The sequence below is a fragment of the Equus przewalskii genome, chromosome 2, assembly GCF_037783145.1.
Source record: "Equus przewalskii isolate Varuska chromosome 2, EquPr2, whole genome shotgun sequence".
NCBI lineage: Eukaryota > Metazoa > Chordata > Mammalia > Perissodactyla > Equidae > Equus > Equus przewalskii.
The window spans coordinates 32806192-32827160 of NC_091832.1; the positions used below are offsets into that span (position 1 = coordinate 32806192).

Consider the following 20969-nt stretch of genomic DNA (forward strand, 5'->3'; position numbering starts at 1 on the left):
AAATGGCTGCCAACACACTGCGCTAGCCTGCCTCCGCCCCTGCCTCCTGGGGTCACCCTTTCAAAGCAAGCCCTGCCCCCTGTGCTATGGGCAGATGAGGGCAGGGCCTGTCTACACTCCAGCCTGGGTGGGCAGCTGAGCCTCCTTCTGGGGAGGCTGGAAGCACAGCGTACAGCCCCCAGCCCAGCGGGGCCTCGGCCCTGCTTGTGTTTTGCAGACGGAGGAGGACTACATTCCCTACCCGAGCGTCCACGAGGTAACGGGCTGGACTGCCCTGAGCCAGTCCCCACCCCAAGCCTGGAAGGCACTCAGGCAGGGGCTCTGGACGCCAGGTCCTCCTCTCTGTCAGGAGCCTGACCACAGGCCTTGCTGTATGTGGGTGGGGGACTCAGTTTACAGGCCCAAGACTTCAGAGCCCATTTGAACCCGTAGGCCTCTGAGCCAAGGTCATGCTCCCAGCTCTACCTGTCCCCACCCCTCATTCTTTGAGAATGGGACTTGGGGCTCCACGTGGTCCGGGTCTGGGCCTGCAGTGGGAGGGAAAGGGCTGGAGCAAGTCCCCAGGACGGGGTGGATGCGAACCTGAGACCCACATAGGCTCTGGGATTTCCCTGGATTCCCCTTAGCCATGGCAGAAGTGGCCCCAGGTCTGAGTTGGGGTGTGTCCTGGGCCCCTGGTGGGGTGCAGTGTGGGTGGCTCTCAGCTGAGTCCCCCTTCAGGTCCTGGGGCGAGAAGGGCCATTCCCCCTCATCCTGCTGCCCCAGTTCGGGGGCTACTGGATTGAAGGCACCAACCACGAACTCACCAGCATCCCGGAGACAGAGCCGCTGCAGTCACCCACGGCCAAGGTGAAGCTCGAGTGCAACCCCACAGCCCGCATCTACCGGAAGCACTTTCTCGGCAAGGTGGGGTGTCTACTGGTGTTGAGCAGCTGGGCTGGGGAGGGAGTGGGTCACAGTTAGCCCTGGGGGAGGCCAGGCCTGGGAGGAAGCAGCACCCTTGGGCTGGGGCTGGGTGACAGTCCCAGAGCCCTGAGTCTCAGGGAGTGTACATGATGGATTCACTTATTTATTCAACAAACATTTATTGCAGAAGGCAGTGTTATGGCATAGTGGTTACCAGCAGAGACTCTACCATGGTTTGAATCCTGGCTCTGCCCCCTACTACGTGGGGCATCGGGCAAGTCCCTTACTCTCTCTGTGCCTCAGTTTCTTCATCTGTAAAAGCAGATGGTGATGATACCCACCTCATGCGGTTGCTGTGAGGCTTCAATGCTTGTAGGATGTTTAGAATGGCATCTGGTGCAAAGTAAGCTCTCAGTCAGGGTCAGCAAATAATGAGACCTGGCCGTGGTCTAGGCACCAGGTATACAGCAGCAAACAAAACAGACCCAAGCCCTGCCCTCGGGCAGCTGGAGGTGGGGGATAGGAAGACACAGGAATGTCGTGGCTTGACCTGGATGGATGCAGCCCCTGCCTCACCACCAGCCCCAGGGCAGGGCCCCTGCCCAGTAACAACTTTCAGAGTGTCACCCAGGGGTGTTCCAGGCAAGAGTTACTGGGCAAGGCTGTGGGAGCTGGTGGGGGAGGTCACCTGCTGGGACCTTGGATGTGTCCGGTTCCGTGCCAGGTACTGTCTCTGAGTCAGTTTACTCCGAGGTGGCGGAGTATAGCGTGGGCTCTGGAGCCTGGTGGCCTGGGTGCGCATGTTGGCGCCTCCATTTATTGATGTGTGACCTTGGGCGAGTTATTTAATCTTCCTGAGTCTGTTTCCTCATATGTAAAAGTGGAGATAATAAAAGCGCATGTGAAGCATTGAGAACGGTGCCTGGCACATAGTACGCACCCAGTACATGTGAGCTGTTATTACTGCATCTTCATTAGTGCTCTGTGACATCAGGATTGTCCTGTTTTTACAGAAGAGGAAACTGAGGCTCAGAGAGGTGAAGTGACTTGGTCAAGGTCACACAATCACTGAGCTAGAAATTGGACCTAGCAGCTCTGGCTGACCTTCCATTAAGACACAGTATGGGAATAAACAATAATGGTGTACTGTAATTATGTAATGGGATAAATATCGCTACAACAGCAGTCAGATTACAATATATAAATGTGTCAAAGTAAACATCACGTAAATTTACACAATGTTATGTGTCAAATATATTAAAAAAAAAACAGGCCGCATGGGAGGGTCATGCTCCTAGCCGTGTGTGTGCTGGGAAGAGGGGGTGACTCCTTGGGGGGTTGGGGAGCTGCGTGACCTCAGTCTGGGCCCGGGGCATTGGCCTGACCCTGGGGGATATTGTGCTAAGGTGGGGTACAAGGGGTGGAACCCATTGTGACTTCGACTAATCCAGCAGGCCTGGGTTCAGGAGCCATTGCCTGGGGACAAACCCAGAACAGGGCATGGGATCCGCCCCCCCGGGCTGAGCCCTTTGGGTGGAGAGAGACCTAGGCCCCCACCATCCAGAGACCCTCAGCCGGGTCTGGCAGGTGGTGGGGTCTGGGGAACCGTGTGGGTCTAGCACATAGTTGGCAGAAAAGTTTGTTGGAGGAGTGACAAGTGACAGAATGGAGGTGGTGCCTCGAGCACAGAAGGATTTGCAGAGGTAGGGGTCAGGGGTCGGAGAGGCATGGTGGCTGGGGTCAGGTTAGCAGTGCAGAGAGGCAGGGCCCTTTCCTGACTCCAGGTGCGATGACTGGGGAAGCACTGGGCCCTGTCCTGGCAGAGGCAGGAGATCGGGGCGACTTGGGCAGTGACTCCCCGGGACCCTGAGCCCTCTGCTCTAGCTCCTCTGGGCTTGAGCAGGGGGGTTCGGGGAACTCCCCACCCCAGGGAATTCGGTGTAGCTCTCCTTGCCGAGTGCCTGCCACTCCCGCTCTGCAGATGGTGCCAAACATTTGGGGGTTTCCATCACTCTGTGACCAGGTGAGGCTGAGGGGGACCCTGCCCCATGTCCACTCAGACTGCCCCTGAGCTGCAGATTTGTGGGGCACATGCCTTGGCCCCCGCCTCTCTCGCCCCCGCCCTCTGAGCACAGGCGTTCATGTTTAAACAGGACTTACTTCCAGGATGACTCCTGGGGTGGGTGTGGCTGGCGAGCCAGCCCTACTCTCAGGGCCGGGGCTGGCAGTGGGAGCCCAGGGCTGGCTGGGGCGTGATCCCTCTGCACTCCTGGCCCTGGGCACCTGGAGCTGCCAGCCCTGGGCTCCTCTCTGGGGTCCCACCTCTGCCACAGCTACCCCTTGTGCCCTCTGGGATGTTTCTTCCTAACCCTGCGGCTTCTCCAGATGAGGCAGGAGGGTGGGAACCAGCCTGGTGAGCCGCCCAGTGTGTTCATGAGATGTTTCACTTCCTGTTTCTCACGGTCCTTGGCTCCAGGGGCCACAGAGTCAAGGCTGAGCAGTCAGTCGGCATATTTTTATCAAGGACCTACTGTATGCCCAGCCCTGTGAAGGGCAGGGTCTGGGAGAAAGGTATGCAGGTACAGCTGTGGTCTTGACATTGATGAGGACCCAGAAAGCCAAGGTTACTGCAAACATCCGCTGAACACCCACTCTATGCCAGGCACCTTATCTCTTTAGTGCCCGCCACCATCCCACAGGGTCATTGACCTCACTCCCACTGCATAGACTTGGAAACTGAGGCACAGAGAGGGAGGTGACCTTCTCAGGCTGCCCAGCTGGCAAGTGGCAGAGCTGGGATTTGAATGCAGCTCTCTCTGAGGCAGAGTCTGCTATTAGCCGTGACACCTGCTGTTAGTGAAGGACCCCCATCTGGGCCTGAGGTGGCTTTCTGGTCTGGTTTCCGCAAGCTCCAGGCTCAGCCTCTCCCCCTCCCTGGCCCCCACCTCCCCCACAGGAGCATTTCAATTACTACTCACTGGACGCTGCCCTGGGCCACCTTGTCTTCTCACTCAAGTATGATGTCATCGGGGACCAGGAGCACCTGCGGCTGCTGCTCAGGTGAAGACAGGGCGAGGGGATTCTGCGACAGCAGCGAGGGCTGAGATCTTATAATCTGAAAGCCCATCCCATTTTACCCACTCTTCCAATCAAGGCCCAGAGAGGGGCAGGGATTTGCCTGAGGTTGCACAGCAAGTTAGTGCCCAAGCCAGGCTGGGCCCCCATCATCACCTCTGGTCCTCCCTGGGGTCTGCCCACCCTGGTCTTACTTTGCGTGGAGGGGCTCCCATCTCCCTTTCCCACTGCGTAGTCCCTCACTGTGGGCTTTCTCCTCCCAGGACCAAGTGTCGGACATACCATGATGTCATCCCCATCTCCTGCCTCACCGAGTTCCCCAACGTGGTCCAGATGGCAAAGGTGAGACCTCTGCTCCTTCATGCTGAGCCCTCTTTGGGCACCCCAGGCGGGCTCACAGCTGGGCTGCAGCTTTGCCTGAGCGAGCCCTCATCTTAGCTCCAGATCCTAGCCCTGGCGCTGCAGCCCCGTCTCCAAGGGCTGGCCTCTCGCCTGTTCCCGTGATGTCCACATGCTGCCACGTGCTCTGGGCTCCTGTCCCCTGCCTCTATGCTTTTGGAACTCTTTAGATATAGGGGACCCCAGTTCTCCGCATCCCAAACAGCCTTGGCTGTTCCCTCTCCTTTCTGCCGCTGTCCTCCCCAGACCTTGGCCAGGGAGGCCCAGGGCCCTGGTCCTCCTCCTGGCCCCACCCTCAGGCCCTCCCTTATTTCCTCCTGCAGCTGGTGTGTGAAGATGTGAATGTGGATCGATTCTATCCTGTGCTCTACCCCAAGGTATGGCTAGATCTGGGCCCTGCTCACTCAGGGTGGGTGGGTAACTGGGGCACTGAGCATTTATTGGGCACCTGCTATGTGCAGGATATTTTTCATGAGTTCTCTCACTTAGTCCTCATGATAACGCTGCAAATTCCACAGTTTACAGAAGAGGAACCGGAGGCCCAGAAGGGTTCTGGGCCTTACCCAGGGATGCACAGCATATAAGGAAGGCCTGCGTTTAAACCTAGCATTGTCCACCTCAAAGATGACCTCTGGAAACTCACGGCCATTTGGGACCCTCCCAAGGGCACTCAGTCTGTGCTCCTGAGCCGGGGAGCTCCACTGGCCTTGCCTTCTGACCCCTGAGGACCTGGGGAGAGAGAATAACACAGGCACTCCCGTAAATGCTGCCCCACAGACAGCAGTCGTGCTGCCAGCTTGGGTGCTGAGTGCTGGGTGCTGGGTTCAAGGTGCTGTGACGATGTGGGGAAAAAGGTAGGGGCTTCTGTCTTCAACGAGCTAGGGGGCCTTCCTGAAAGACATGAGCCTTGAAAGACAGGTAAACCGTGGTGGCTCCAACTGAATCCTAGATCAGGGTGAGGTCCCCGGGGAGTGGTGTGGTCCAGGAAAGGTCCCCCGAAGGACGGGGCCTCAGAAATCAGGTCCTACTTCTCAGTTACAGAAGAGGAAACTGAGGCCAAAGGTGAGGAGGGCAACTTGCTCAAGGCTCCACGGCAAGCGTGTGGGACTTGCTCTGTTCTAGAATGATGAGGTGGGTTTACAGAGGAGCCAAGGAGCAAGTGGGGTGTTAAGGGGTGGGGGAGGGGTGGCGGCTGATGGGCAAAACTCAGGAGCAATGGGCTGAGGCTTTGGAGTTCAACAGATCTGAGTTCATGTCCCAACTCTGCCACTTGCAAGCTGTTGACCTTAGGCAAGTTACTTAAGCTCTCTGAACCTTGCTTTCTTCATCTGTAAAATGAGGGCAGCAGGAGTGTCCCTCATGGGCTTGTTCTGAGGACTAAATGAGATGACACATGTGGAGTGCCCAGCACAGTGCTTGGGAGGTGATAAGAGCCATAAATGGTCACTTGAAAAAGCAGTCTGTTTCACCCATCATCTTCTTCCCGCAGGCTTCCCGCCTCATCGTCACCTTTGATGAGCATGTTATCAGCAATAACTTCAAGTTTGGAGTCATTTATCAGAAGCTTGGGCAGGTGTGCTCACCTCCTCCCTCCCTTTTCTCTCACCCACCTGGCCGTGTACCTGGGACCTCAGACCTTCGCCAGGGAGAGCCCCTTCCCCGGGACTCAGTTTCCCAGGAGCTCAGGGGTGCCAGAGGTCCTCCTTCCAGCCTTCTCTGGGTGTGAATGGGGGTGCGGGGGCCGGATCTGCTCAGGAGCTCCAGCTTTGGTGACCTCTGCCCTGTGTGTGCCCCCAGACCTCCGAGGAAGAACTCTTCAGCACCAATGAGGAGAGCCCCGCCTTCGTGGAGTTCCTCGAATTTCTTGGCCAGAAGGTCAAACTGCAGGACTTCAAGGGGTGAGCGTCAGGGTGAGACCAGCAGAGTAGAATCTGGCCCATGCCCTTGGGCAGGGTGGGAGCCCCCGGCCCGGCCCCATGGAGGCCTGGCCGGGGCTGGAGACTGAGCCGTGGCCTGGGGGGCCTGGGGCAGGTTCCGAGGAGGCCTGGACGTGACCCACGGGCAGACGGGGACCGAGTCTGTGTACTGCAACTTCCGCAACAAGGAGATCATGTTTCACGTGTCCACCAAGCTGCCCTACACAGAAGGGGACGCCCAGCAGGTAGCCTGGGCACCCACCACCTGCTTCCCACCTGTCCTCCTGTCCCCCATCCACCTGTCCCTTCAGTGTCCACCATACCAGGTTCAGTGGGCCCTGGAATGTAGGAATGGAAATGACCCAGTTCCCCGACTTGTGGGCTCTGGCCGGGGTTGGGGGGGGACAAGCTGCTGCAATGCTGCAGAAGCCTCAGTTTCCACATCCGTGAAATGGGGATAATCACGGCACCGACCTAATAGGTGAGCATAAGTGAGGGAATGCACACAGAGTGGCTGCAACAGTGTCTGGTGCACAGCAAGAAATCAGTATCTGTGTTAGTGTGTTTACAGGATGTGAAGGGCATTGTGGGGTCACGGGCCCCCACAGGTAGCCTTGGCAGAGGTGGGAGTCAGGAAAAGCTTTCAAGAGAAAGTGACTTGTAGGCTGTGAAGGAGCTGGGAGAAGGGAGGGGCCCGTTCCAGGTGGAGAGAAGGGCTTTCACCTTCTGCAAAGGCCTGGAGGGGAGGAAGTGCAGGCATGTTCCAGCAGCCGGACTCAGAAATTTGTCACCTGTCCTAAGCTTCCTGCAGGGCTGTCTGCTTACCCTCTGCCCCCACCCCAGGGAGATAAAAGGGTAATGTGAGAAAAATGAGAATATTTAGTCCTTATTTTTAGTGTAATTTAAAAGCATCCTCTGTTCATTTCAGCTACATGAATAGATACGGAGTGGAACTGATTTGTTCAAGAGGGGTCCTCCTTATCGTATTTAGACGGGAGAAAGGCTGAGAGCTAGGGCCTGGGGACCAGGATCCCTGGGCTCGAATTCCCTAACTCACTGTAGGGCCTTGCAATCACTTCTCTCTTGGCCTCGGTTTCCTCATCTGTCACAGGCTTCCAAGAAAACGGAAATAATTTTAAGACAAGTTTCTCACCACATTTTTTTTGGGGGGAAGCAGATCCTTAGACGTGCCCTCTGCCTACCCCAAACCCTCCCCACCCCTGCGGGCAGCCTCCCCTGTGCCCGGGGCCCTCTCCGGGGTTGTGAAGGCCTGTGGCCTGTGCTCAGTTGCAGCGGAAGAGGCACATCGGGAATGACATCGTCGCCGTGGTCTTCCAGGACGAGAACACGCCCTTTGTGCCTGACATGATCGCGTCCAACTTCCTGCACGCCTATGTGGTGGTGCAGGCCGAGGGTGGGGGGCCCGACGGCCCCCTCTACAAGGTGGGTGATCGCAGGGGCATCAGCCACCGGCCCAGCCACAGCCCCAGCCACAGCCCCGCCCTCACTCACTGTGAGTTCTCCCGCACCTGTTATCCCAACTGTAAATGGGACTGTCCGAGGGGCTCTGAGCCCCCGTCTTGCTCTGATGGAGGATTCCCATCCTGCCCGCTCTGCTCCCCAAAGTCCCCCCCAAAAGAGGCTGGTCATCCTCCTCCACTCTTTAGCCACCTCTGCCTTCATCCTCGATGACTCCTGAGATCCCCACCCCTTCCCACCACTCAAATTCAGGACCAAGGATGGAGGAGCTGAGATCCTGGGGTTCCCTCGCCCAGTCAGCAGTCACCGAGCCTTCCCCACCAAGCGGCAGGCCCGGTGCCCAGCGTAGGGCAGGACAGGGAGGTGAATTAGGGGTTTCTGGCTGGTGTGGGGGCTCCACAGGCACTGCTGCCCTGCCTTCCAGGTCTCCGTCACCGCGAGAGACGACGTGCCCTTCTTCGGGCCCCCACTCCCGGACCCCGCTGTGTTCAGGAAGGTAAGGGGCAGCTCCCAGCCCCGGCCATGGGCAGAGCAGGACTAAATGGGTTGGGGCCGAGGGGGGCACACATTTTGCCGTACAAGGTCCTGAAGTCCTACTGTGTGCCGGGGCAGCTGGGCTCTCCTAACCTGGCTTTTCTGTTCATCTTGATAAAAACTGTGCCCTTTATTTACAAAGTCAGAACAAACTCTATTATCATTTTACATTTTTCATAGCAGACTCTGTGGCCTTTCCTCATTTCTATTCTTTTTGACAATTACAGTCTTCTTTCTTCTGAAATGTCTGGGGAGGGGCACATGTCTCCCTTGCCTCCCAGGAGCCACACTTCCAGGCTTGGCTTCAGCTTTCCCCCAGACTGAGGCAGTAGGAGACCCCAACCCAGCCCCCTACATCTGTGGGGTCTGTTCTCCCGAGGGGTGGGCAGCCATGAAGGGCATAGGGGCCCTCAGAGGTGCCTGAGCTGGGGAGCTGAGCCAGGAGCTGCCCTTCTGGGAGGGAAGAAGGCCACCCCCAGACCCCAGCAGGGCGTGGCTCAGGAGCTCCAGCCCCAGAGCCCCAGTCTCTGTGTTCACCTGACCCCCCTTTCTCTTCTCTTCCACTACTGGGGGCTCCCAGGGGCCTGAGTTCCAGGAATTTTTGCTGACAAAGTTGATCAATGCTGAATATGCTTGCTACAAGGCAGAGAAGTTTGCCAAACTGGAGGTAAGGATGGCCCCCGCCTGTTATTTCAGCCCTGCCCCTGGGGAGGGAAAACCCACCTTCAGACCTTGGCCCCAGGGAGGGCTGTCTGGGGGAGGACGGATTTACGGATGGGTGGGCCTTGGGCCAGGCGAGAGGAAGTGGGCATTTCTAGGGCCGTGTGAGGAATGCTCAGGAGGGGCTCGAGGGTGGACAGGCCAGCACAGAGGACACTGTGGGGGAGGGAGAGAATGGTTGGGGGTGGGGGGTAGGGACAGGAAGCCAGATCTTGGAGGGGCCGTGAGGAGCCCTGGGGGCTGCTTGAGCTGCCGAGGGGCCTGGGGTAAGCCGGCGTGGTCTTCGGGGGCCCAGGCCCACCCCCCACGCACTCAGAGAAGGTGCCTGGGATTCGCACTGTGGGATGAAGGGCTGATCCCCGGGGTCTCTCCTGCCGGCCCGGCCCACAGGAGCGGACACGGGCTGCCCTCCTGGAGACGCTCTATGAGGAACTACACATCCACAGCCAGTCCATGATGGGCCTGGGCGGCGACGAGGACAAGATGGAGAACGGCGGCGGTGGCGGCGGCTTCTTCGAGTCTTTCAAGGTGAAGGGCCTGGGTCTACCTGAGCCCGGAGGGACAGGGACGTAAAGTGCGGGGTGTGGCTAGGGGCGGGCTCGCTTGAAAGTGGAGTGGGGGCGTGGGTCGGGGTGGAGCCAGGGGTGGGGACAGGGACAAGGCGAGGGGGTGTGGCTAGGGGCTGACTCACATTGGAGGTGGAGGGGGCGCGGCTTGGCGTGGGCCCGGGGGTGGGGTTAATAGACCCAGGTGTGAGCACGGGCCAGGCGGGCGCGTGCCTGGTGTAGAGTCTGGGTGATGGAGAGCCTCAGGGTTGTCCTAGGGTTTAGGGTGGGCGTAGACTGGGGATGTGGTCTGTGCCTGGGGTAGAGCTTGCGGTTGGGAGTGTAAAGTTGGGGCTCCGGCTTGGGGAGGAGTTAATGGTTGGAGGCGGGGCCTAGGCTTGGGGGCGGAGTCTGTGTGGGTCTGCTGAAGCTTGGAGCTTTCTGGGTGGCAACAAGGTGCCTCTGGTGCCGAGGGTGGTGGCTGCCAGGTCAGCCGGCAGAGAAGAGAGGCCTCTGTCCTGACCAAGGGAAAAGAACAGAGGTCTAGGAAGGGGATGAACAGAGCACCCATAGGAGAGGGACCTGGCCTGTGTGACCTCAGACTCGTGTGACCCACCCTGGCTGTCTCTGGTTTAGCTTAGTATTAAGAACACAGGCTCCCTGGGTTCAAATCCCAGCTCTGCCACTTACCAGCTTGAGCCTTCTCGGAGCCTCAGTTTCTTTATCCGTTGGGCAGGGTCATGGCCACTTACCCCATACAATTGTTGAGAATCATTTGTAAAGCAGTCAGACTAGTGCAATATAAGTTAAAGAGCAAAACGTGAAACCTTGCCCATCTACCTCAGCAACTGCTGTCCAAAGGGAGGGGCAGAGGAGGAGGGAACTTCTCGTCCCCCTACATAGGGCCTGGACTCCCCAGGCTGCAGGTCCCCAGGCAGTCGCTTCTTTGCCACAGTCTCCTCCGCCCAGAGGAGGAGGACTGCCCATCCTCCAGGCGTCCAGCCAGGCTGGTTGGGCCTCACCCTGACCCCAGGGCAGGCCACAAAGCTGGAGACATGGGTTCGCCTAAGGGGGTTCGCGTGGCTGCCCAGGCCTGCCCTGGACCGAGGTGAACAGACCGTCTTTGAGAAGGAGGTTTGAGGAGGGCCCTGCCTCTGCCCACTGGAGACAGGGCCTGGGTGGGGTGGACATGGGTCTGGGGTGTGTTATGTGAGGGAGGGCTCCAGTGCGCCCACCCCTGGTGGGTGCTGGACGGTGGACCCGGATTAGGTCAGAGAATTTCTCAGCGGCAGCAGAGCCCACAGTTTAGGGTTTGGGTTTGGCATGTGACCTCCACACTCACCTCTGCTTCAGCTCCATCCCGTGTGAAGTGGGTGTGGGAGTGGTGCCTCCCTTATAGGGGGTATTGAGCGAGAGAGCCAGTGGAAGGTGCCTGGCCCCATAGGAAGCAGTCGGTATAGACTGGCTGAAAAAGCAAGGGATGGAGGGAGGGAAAGAAAAAAAGGGAAAGAAAGAAAGCTCCAAGAGACCCTAAGAGGAAGAAGCCGAGGTTTCTGGAGGGCTCTCTGTGCACACTTTTGATCATGACCCAGTATCTTCTGCAGTCCTTACAGCACCACATGAGAGGCTCAGAGGGGTGAAGTGGCTTGCCCAAGGTCACCCAGCAAGTTGGTGTCAGAACCAAGGCCCAAACTACCCTTTGCAGCATGTGGACCTGACTCTTGTGTGGCCTCACGGGAAGGGACTTTCTGGGGTCACCCAGAGTGGCATTGGTGGGGAAGGACCAGATGCCTGGAGTCCTGGGTTTCCCCAAGGGGCTGGGTCTTATGAAACCTGTACCTCCTCCACCCCACCCCTGCCCTTACAGCGAGTCATCCGGAGCCGGAGCCAGTCCATGGATGCCATGGGCCTCAGCAACAAGAAGCCCAACACCGTGTCCACCAGCCACAGCGGGAGCTTCGCACCCAACAACCCTGACCTGGCCAAAGCAGCCGGAATAGTGAGTGCCCTCCCTTGGGGGCCCTCCGCTCTCCCCTGCCTCTGAGGCCTGGCCCTGCCTCCCCCCATTGCCCTGCTGTCCAAAGGCCGATCCTAGGCTCTAGACTCAGTCTAGCCGCTGCTGTCCATGTCAAGTGCCCAGGCCATGACACCGGGGAGCTGAGAGCCTGCAGCTCCCTCCTCAGCTCCTCGGCCCTCCCTTCCTCCTGGCCTCTTATGCAGGTGTGACTTTCTGTGGCTCAGCGCTGGGGCAGCCTCTATATCACATTCCTGATTGAGTACCTACTGTCTGTCATGTGCTGGGTTTGGGGCTGCTGTGTGAGTACCTACTGTCAGTCCTTGAGTTTCTGGGAGCACCTACTGTGTGTCAGGCCATGGGCACGCACTGTGTATCGGGACCTGGATTTCTATGTGAGCACCTTCTGTGTGCCTGGCTTTGAGATGCTGGTGGGTACCTACTGTGTGTCAGGACTTGGCCTGCTGTGTGAGCACCTACTGTGTGTCAGGACCTGGGTTGCTGTGTGGACATGTACTCTGTGAGCATCTCTTGTGGGCCTGCCCCTGAGTTTCTGTGAGCACCTATTGTTCGTCAGGTCCTGGGCTACTGTGTGGACAACTCTGTAAGTGCCTACTGTGTGCCCAGCCCTGAGCTGCTATGTAAGAACCTACTATATGTCAGGAAATGGGCTGCTGAATGAGCACATTGTGTGTGCTAAGCCCTGGATGTCAGGGAATGCTCATTATGTGTCTGGAAGTGAGCTGCGTGAATACCTCCTACTGTGTGCCTGGCCCTAGGCTGCTGCGTAAGCACCTACTGTGCACCAGAGCCTCTGTGGTTGTGGCTACCTACTATGTGTCAGGAACTGGGCTTCTGTGTCAGCATCTCCTGAGTGAGCACCTACTGTGTGATCACTTACTGTCTACCAGTCTCCATGGGATTCTGCTGCTAATACTCAGGGGGTATGCTGGGCACCCAGGATGGATAGCCCTTGCATTGTGGGCCTATCTGCTTTCTGCTGCCTAGCGGCCACCTCCAGTGCTACACCCACTGCTCTGTTCCCCCTTCTCCATCCATCCGTCTTCCTTCCTTCCATCCATCCATCCATCCATCGTCTGTCCATCCATCATCCATCCACCCATCTATCCATCATTTATGGACTGTCTGCTGCATGCCAAGCCTTGTGCTCAGTGCTGTGAGGCTGTCACATGGTGGGAGGGACCCCACTCAATCCCTACTCCATGGTCTGTTCTGGCCAGGGGAGCAAGGCAGGTCCTCTGCTGTCCAGCAGTCACCAAGTCCGTTGTCATTGGAGAAGCAGGCCCACCCCGACCAACCCAGATTTACCAGCCACTCCCTTCCTCCCCCACCTGGTGGCCAGGCCTCCTGAGGGGGGCTGTAGAGGGGCCCCGGGGACAGGGCCAGGCTGGCAGCACCCACCACGGCAGTAACCAACCCATCTCTGTTTTTGTTTTTGCACAACTCTCCCCTCTCTGTTTCGCTCCCTTTCTCTCTCCCCTCTGCTCGTCTTTCCTTCCCTTTCTCTCCCCTCCTCCTTGGCCCCTCGCTCCCTTCTTGCACGGTTCTGTTTCTTCTTCCCGTGGGTCCATGTCGTCTCCCTCCCTCTGCTCCTCTCTCCCACTCTTCTGTCCTTGCTTTTTCCTTTTTGTCCCCCCTTTCTTCCCATCTCTGTGTCTGTCTGTCTGTCTTTCCCTCCTTCCCTGTCTCACTGTGTCTCCCCCTCCCGCCATCTCTCTCTCTCTGACTCTCTCTGTGTCTGTCTGTCTCTCTCTGCCCCCGCCTTCTGCTGCTTGCCAGTCATTGCTTATTCCTGGGAAAAGCGCGAGTAGATTCGGACGCCGGGGCAGTGCCATAGGCATAGGAACCGTGGAAGAGGTTGTCGTCTGCGGGGCCGCCGGCTCTGGAGGCTGCCTGCACGCACTGTTCTCTGCTCGCTGTCGGGACGGAGGCCATATTGGGGACGTTGCCCGCTCCCCCTGGGGCAGGCGCAGGGCCGTGCAGGAGGGAGTGCCGGCAGCTCTGATGGCGCTCAGCACCTGTTTTGGGGCCTGGCATCGTGCCAGAGCCAGTGCTCCCCACCAGGGGCTTCTGGCCCTGCTCTGGCCCCCGAACCCTGCCCAGTCCCTGCCAGGATCTGGTACCCAAAGACCCTCTGTCCAGCCGCACATCCCCCAATATCGCCGATTCTGCCTGGAGCACCATCCCTCTCCTCTGCCCTGACTCCCTGTCCCCACTATGACCTGGCCTGGGGGTTCCTGCCCCTCCATGCCTCCCTGGGGCCCCCTTCCTACCTCCCCAGAGAAGCTGGGGGCATGCTTCTGGTGCCTGGGGCATCCCACCCTCGCGTGTAGAAACTGGGGGGCATCTTTCAACTGCTGGGCCAGAACCTCCACATCCAGTTTGGAGACTCCGAGGTGGGGTGGGCCTGGCATGGGGCAGGGGCTCGGGTAGCCACGCCCACACTCTCTCCACTGCCCTTGGGCTGTGGGTCCTGTGAAACCCTGGGGGGCAGAGAGGAGCTAGCCATTCTGAGGACTTGGCCTCCTCCCATCCCAGCCCAGAGTGGCTGCTCAGGCCCCTGGGGACCCTGCCCTTCTCCTAGGCTAACATCCCAGGCCCAGCCCTGCTGTGCATTCTCGGTGGGGGCCTTGCCCTCTCTGGGCTTGTCTCCCTCGCTGTGAACCACGGCTGTCTCTGGATATGGACATTTTCTCTCCTTCTTTCTGCTCGTGCCTGTGCTTCAGGGCCCGGGGCAGCAGGGCCCCAGGGTTGCATGTGGGGGATGGTGAGGCTCCCGGGGCAGGTGGGCAGTGAGCTGGGGCCTCTTCCTGCAGTCGCTGATCGTCCCCGGGAAGAGCCCCACGAGGAAGAAGTCGGGCCCGTTCGGCTCCCGCCGCAGCAGTGCCATCGGCATCGAGAACATCCAGGAAGTGCAGGAGAAAAGGTGGGTGCAGCAGAGCGGGCGGGAAAGGCCCTGTCTCCTCTGGCCCCTCCCGGACCCCCACTCAGCGGTGAAGCAAAGCGGGTAGGAGGGAGCGCCCACCCTCCTGCCCCTCCGTCCCCCGCCGGCGACAGCTGTACGAGCAAGTCCCTGCTGTGTGCGGGCACTAGGGCCGGCTCGTCACCTAACAGGAGCCACTCTCATCCACTCAGCTGTCCTGTTGGCTTCCTGGGGGGTCACACCTTGCACATCAAGATGCTCTAGGTCAGAGGGCTCAGGGGTTGCCCAGGTCACACAGCCCCCCTGGTCTGTGGGGGTCTATGAGCACATCTGTGGAAATAGGGTACAAGCAGCATGCCATATTAGCAGCAGGGGAGACCCTGGGAAGCAGCAAATAGTCCTGAGTTGTAAATCCTGTCTCCACCACACTGGGGCTGTGTGACCTACAGAAAGTCACCGTACCTCTCTGACCCTCACTGTGCCAATGTAAAAAATCAGGATAAAAACACGACTAGCGGCGTGGGCTGCTGCGGGGGTGCAGTGCAATGCATGTGAAGCAGGATTGTGGGCGCCGTGGGAAGGCCTCGGGAATGGAGCTGGCACCATCCTCAGGGCCACGAGAGCCCAGAGTCCTGCAAATCCTGGGCTCAAGTCTTGGCTTTGCCATATCCTAGTTGTGCGTCTCTGGGCAGGTTCCCTGCCATCTCTGGACTCCAGTTTCCTTGTCCGTAACAGGGGACAGTTGTGTCCTCTCCCATGGAGAGGAGGACCTGGGTGGTGCCCTGTCCTATATAGGGGCCCCTCCTTGACCCGGAGCCCGGGGCCTGCGTCGGGGTTGGCCTCTGAGCATGTGGGGTTATGGGAACGAGGCAGGAGGTGCCTACGACCTCCTCTCACCACCTGGGCCTCGTTCTACCCTCGATGCCAGGCCCAGTGCTGAGTCCCCCCGCTGCCCCCGTGTGCCCCGCAGGGAGAGCCCCCCAGCTGGCCAGAAGACCCCAGACAGCGGACACGTCTCCCAGGAGCCCAAGTCGGAGACCTCATCCGCTCAGAGCTCCCCAGAGATGCCCACGACCAAGAACAGGTTAGGGCTCGGGCCATGCCGAGCGGGGGGCTTGGGTGGGGTGCTCACACTTTCCACCACCGGCCTGGGCCTGGGGCTGCCCAGGAGCATCGATGCTGCCACACTATGGTGGCTGGGGGCCTGGGCTCTTTCACAGGGCCTCCTCTGACACACACTCACTGAGCGCTCTATGCATGCCAGGCCCCTCGCCGTGCTCTGGGATGCAGCAGTGAACTGGGCATACATGGCCCCTGCTCCCCGGAGCTGACGGTCCAGTGTAGCATAAGCTCTTCCCAGATAGCAATCATGGAAGGAAAATAAAGCAGGGGATGCAATGAAGAATGACAGGGTTGGGGGAGTTAGATGGCTGCTCAGGGAAGACACTTACAAAGAGGTGAAGTTTGGATGGAGGGCTGAGTGAGGAGTCAGCCTGGCTAGGACTGGCATGGCGGCAGGAAGAGGGTTCCAGCTAAGAAGCACAGCAAGTGCAAAGGCCCTGAGGTATGCTCAAAGGCTAGAAAGAGTGGTGTGGTTGGAGTCTAGGGAGTGAGGGCCTGGGCCTGGGCAGCCATCGTGCTGGTGGTGGAGGGGATGAGGTTGGAAGGATGGGCAGGGAGTAGAGCGTGGCTTTGGAGACCCTGTGAGAACTTTGAATTTTGTCCTAAGTGCCACAAGGAGCCTTTGGAAGATTTTAGTTGAGGAGAATGATGCTTTAAAAAGCTGACTGTGCTCAGCATGTGAAGGAGCTGAGGGCGGGGCCCAGAACGAAGCAGAGAGGCCAGCGAGGGGGCCGCCCTCCCTTCAGCACTGGTGGCTGGGTCCTCTCTGGGCTGGCTCTGGGGCGGGTTGAGAGAACCTGGGCTGGAGAGTCAGGCGGGGGAGCAGAGATGCAGGAGAGGGCAGCAGGGGCTGGGGGAGACAGGCATGCAGGACCCCGAGCAGGAGGGGGCCTCCCACTGGGAGGAGGAGTCAGGAAGGACCTCTTTGAGTAGAGGGCCCTTGGCTGATTTTTGAAAGATGAATTTGCTTTCTGGGATTTGAGAGGAGTGAGATTCCTGGAAGGAGATGCACAGGTCCTGAGCACAGAACAAAACCGTGGGTTAAAAGTAGACCGCGGAGTTGGAGGGCTGGGCTCCAAACCCCTGTTCTCCTACCTACGGCTGGGTGACCTTGGGCGCATGTCCACCCTCTCTCTGCCTCCGTGGCTCCTCATCTGCAAGATGGGCCTAATAATGATGGTGGTGAGATGCCTCGGGAGAGAGCACTCAGCCCGGCGCCTGGCACACGTGCCCTGGACGGCAGTGTTGTTGTTAACAGTCGTTATTACTGAACAGCAAGCCAAGGGAATGGGACGGTATCTGGGGCAGTGAGGAGGCTCGAGAGGGTTTGAGCAGGGGGGGGACATGACCAGATCCCTGTACACAGAAAGACATGCCAATGGGGAGGCTCAGAGGCCCAGGGGGCGGTGATGGGGCCAGAGGGGCACTTGGCTGGCTGCAGGTGGGGCCTCCCTGGGCCGGGAGGGCCGGGGTCTGGGGGCATGGCCCGGGAGGTGCCCAGGGCGGATGCCAGCTGATGGACGCTGTCTGTGGCAGAGCGGAGACAGCAGCCCAGAGGGCAGAGGTGCTGAAGGATTTCTCCCGCTCCTCGTCCAGTGCCAGCAGCTTCGCCAGCGTGGTGGAGGAGACGGAGGGTGTGGACGGGGACGACACAGGCCTGGTGAGAGGCCCAGGGAGTGGGGTACTCCACAACAGCCTGAAGCGGGGGCTCTTGGGTCCTCTGGGTGGAAGCACGAGCCTGGGGATGGCTGAGATGTGATCGGGGGATCCAGCCCAAAAGAGTAATGCAGACTAACCCTCCCCTATTCTGAAGCCTTCCATGGCTCCCCAGTGCCCCTCAGAGAGAGCCCAATCCCTGAGACCATCGAAGATCCCCCTCTCTCCCTCCCTTTCTCCCCACCCTCGTCTCTTACTCTTTCAGCCAATCTGTGCTCCCTTGCAGTCCCTCAAACCTACCAGGCTTATTCCACCTCCGGGCCTTTGTGCCTGCCTTTTCCTCTGCCTGGAACACTCTCCCCGCCCCCTCCCTCCCCCTCTGTCTCCCTGACTCCTTCTGATCCTGCTAGCCTCACGCCACCTCCTCCTCAAGACCTTCCCTGGTCCCCTGGTCCCGGGGTAGGTTAGGAATCCCCCATATGTTCGCACAGACCCCTGGACTGTGCCCGGAGCATCCTTTTGTCATTCTTCACTCAACAAGCCTCCAGTGGGTACCTGCTCCTTGCCGGAGGTGCTGCAGGGGCCAGTGACCACCGAGGGCCTGCCCTGTGGGGCTCGGAGTCTAGAATTATCGTAGTCCCTTCACAGCCCGCTTCACCTCCTAGACTCCGGGCTCTCTGAGGGCCGGCCCGGGACTGATTTGTCTCGGGGGCTCGGCCCAGGAGAATATCAGTGAACATTTGTTGAATGAATAAATGGGAGCAGGTGATGTGTGCCTGGGTCTGTGTCCGTTCCCACTCTGTCCCCCTGTGGTCTCCCTGGGGCAGATACTGCCGGGCCCCCTTCCTCTTTGCAGGGGGCCAAGGGTGGGGGGTTGTGGATTGTGGGGGTGTGTGGAAGGGGCGAGGAGCCAAGCCAGTGCCATGGACGAGGGCTAGCCTCCCTTTCTCTCTCCTCCCCCTCCCATCCCCAGGAGAGTGTCTCGTCCTCGGGGACGCCCCACAAGCGAGACTCCTTCATCTACAGCACCTGGCTGGAGGACAGCGTCAGCACTACGAGTGGGGGCAGCTCCCCAGGTACCAGGCCAAGGGCAGCTTCCCCCGCCAAGCAGGGCCGCTCTTGTGGTGGGAGGGGACAGGGCTGGGCACAGAGGGTCGAGACCAGTTCTCGTGCCCTAGCTGGTGGATATGTGATGAGGCTGCCCCGACTCAGGGGCCAGTGGGCGGGTCATCATCCAGCCTAAGGTGGTTGGGTGGCTTGGAGGGCTGGTTGCTTCTGGAAAGGTCTTGGAGGATGATCAGGGGGTTAAGAAGGGAGTTAAGGGTGGGATTCCCTGAGGGCGGGGGCTTGGCGGGTTTGGGGAGCATCGATGCCGACCACCCATCCATGCCCCCGTCTCCCTGGTGCCCCCCCGCGGCCAGTGAGGTGGCTCCCTCCTGCCCCCCTCCCCAGGCCCCTCGAGGTCACCCCACCCAGACGCCGGCAAGTCGGGGGACCCTGCATGTCCCGAGATAAAGATCCAGCTGGAAGCGTCTGAACAGCATGTGCCCCAGCTGGTATGTGCAGCCATGGGGGAGGGGGTGAATGGGGGGCACTGGCCAGGGCGGGATGGACAGCCTGGAGGCTGGCCCTGGGGAAGCCCCAGCTGGGAGGGGGATACCTGTTGGGGAGAGGCATGAAGGGGACCAGGGGTGGGGGCTGGACCAAGAGGTCCCCCTAGGCCTGGAGAGGGTGGGCTCGTTCAGCCTGGGCACAGCCAGTGATTTCTGCCTGCCTGTCTCTCCTGCCCCATGTCCTCGTCTGTCCCATCACCTGCCTTGCCGCCGTTCTCTGTCTGCACAGGGCTGTTAGCCAGGCTCCCCCTCTGAAGGTGACACTGAGCAGGTCAGACCCAGCCCTCAGCTCTTGTTTGGGCGTTGGAGAGGCTGAGGGGTGGGAGTGGGCGGGGGGGGTAGGGTTCCTTTGTCACCTCTCTGGGATGGGAGCCATGTGTCTAGGTTTGAATCCTCTGCCACTCAGAGGCGAGGTGGCCCTGGGCCTCTGTTCTGTACGACGAGGCTGATAGAGGCTGCGTCTCTTCTGTCCATGAGTGCCTGGGGGGATCTGATGGAGCCTGAAAGGGACTGGGAATTGTTGGGAGGGAGGAGTCTGGGGGGTTCCCTGTGGGATGGAAAGACCCAGAGCCTGGAGCTCCCAGGGGGCCCTCCCGCCTCTGTCCTCCCGCTCCATAGTGTCTCCATCTCTTCACCCTGCAGACGAGGCCACAGAAGCACAAGGGGAAGATGCGGTGTCCAGTCCGGGCAGATGGGACCTGTGTGCTGCCCCTGCCTCCCCAGCTCTCCTCTTGGCCCCCGTCTGGGCTGTCTCTGCGGGGCGGAGCCGTCCAGACCAGGGAGCAGGGAAGCTGCGGGCGTCATCCCCTCCTCTCCGGCTGGGGGGCCCGGCTGGGGCAGGGAGTGGTCAGTTGAAGCAGGACTCCAGGCCTGGCTCGCTGCCACCCTGGGCCCTCCTCCTCCCTCACCCGTGGGTGCCCCCCTGGACACAGGCGGGGCAAGATGGGAAGGGGAGATTGAGATACTCAATGCACACAGAGCCTACTATGGAGGCAGGAGGGTGTGAGGTGTGGTGGAATGAGCACTGGGCTGGGAGTCCCGAGTCCTGGCTTCTGATTTGGGTTCTGCTGTGACTCTGGGCATGTCACTCTCCCTCTCTGGGTGCCTCTGCTAATGGACAAGATTATTTCAGAGGTCACTGAAGACTGTGATTTCATGCTCCTGCCCCAGAATGGGGGATTGACCTCCCAGGGGCTTCCCATCCCCCTACCCTGCTTCTAGGGGTCCCTGCGGCCCCAGGTGGGCTGAGGGGCAGGGAGCTGGCTGTGCCCGTTGCCCTCCTGGACCCTCAAGCTCTACCACAGATCTGCCTATGCCCTGCCCACTGCCTCCACGTGACAGACGAGTGACCCCCTCTCGGGGGAAGGCGGACCCACCTGGCTCCTTAGCCAGCACCCAGCTTTACCCCTGCCATCCCACACTCCCGGGCGCCAGGCCGAGGGGTCTCAGCTGGCCTAGAGTTACAGGCCCCACCTTCGTGCCACTCCCCATGGAGGGGGCAGCCAGGCCCAGCTGCTGTGAGTCCACATCCTTGTGTGTGTCTGTCCACACTTTTTAGGCTCTATGCCAGAGGCCAGCCTTCCGGCCCCAACACCTATTTTGGAAGCCCCCGTGGCTGTGTGTACGTCGGTAACAGTTGTACAAAATAAATTCTATTTATCGCTATTGTACTCCGTGGTTGGGCCTGGCATTGTGTGACCCCTGCCCAGCTTGACCCCGGACAGTCTCAGTGACGCCATGGTGGAGGGGGAAAGCCAGTCCACCTGCCCCCCATCAGAGCTGCTGGGCCTGGGTGCACCTCCAAGGCCAAAACACGGGCTCTGTGACCACCAGTCGTGGCTTCTCCCCAAGGTGCTGCCCCGTCCTCCACCCTGTTCCCCTTTTCCACCGGGGCAAGAACGTGGCTTTGAAGTCACGCCGACCTAGCTTTGAGTCTGGCCACCATCTCTTACCAGCTGGGTGGCCTTGAGAAACTTAACAGACTTCTCTGAGCCTCAGTGTCTACTTCTGTAAAGCGGGAGCAATAGTGCCTCTCTAAAGGGTTTG

At 59.6% G+C, this 20969-nt stretch overlaps 1 protein-coding gene across 50 annotated transcripts in view; it reads left to right on the forward strand.

Annotated features, from left to right (window-relative positions):
- Positions 1-20593, forward strand: part of RAP1GAP (RAP1 GTPase activating protein) — a 65554-nt gene extending 44961 nt beyond the window's left edge. For 4 of the 50 annotated variants that reach the window (XR_011534493.1, XR_011534494.1, XR_011534384.1 and 1 more), the window contains 21 exons: positions 218-256; positions 721-906; positions 3863-3966; positions 4245-4323; positions 4704-4757; positions 5870-5953; positions 6178-6278; positions 6412-6541; positions 7584-7739; positions 8200-8271; positions 8890-8976; positions 9420-9557; positions 11442-11573; positions 13389-13466; positions 14426-14535; positions 15461-15616; positions 17191-17314; positions 18284-18386; positions 18732-18866; positions 19153-19194; positions 19566-20593. Coding sequence is in view for 28 of the 50 variants with exons in the window: in XM_070599115.1 (XP_070455216.1) it covers positions 218-256; positions 721-906; positions 3863-3966; positions 4245-4323; positions 4704-4757; positions 5870-5953; positions 6178-6278; positions 6412-6541; positions 7584-7739; positions 8200-8271; positions 8890-8976; positions 9420-9557; positions 11442-11573; positions 13389-13466; positions 14426-14535; positions 15461-15616; positions 17191-17314; positions 18284-18386; positions 18763-18866; positions 19153-19161 (2046 nt within the window). In the remaining 22 variants the exon portion in view is untranslated. The remainder of the gene's footprint in view (positions 1-217; positions 257-720; positions 907-3862; positions 3967-4244; positions 4324-4703; positions 4758-5869; positions 5954-6177; positions 6279-6411; positions 6542-7583; positions 7740-8199; positions 8272-8889; positions 8977-9419; positions 9558-11441; positions 11574-13388; positions 13467-14425; positions 14536-15460; positions 15617-17190; positions 17315-18283; positions 18387-18731; positions 18867-19152; positions 19195-19565) is intronic. The other 46 variants (XM_070599189.1, XM_070599195.1, XM_070599073.1 and 43 more) reach the window with 19 other exon arrangements.
- Positions 20594-20969: the final 376 nt, after the last annotated feature.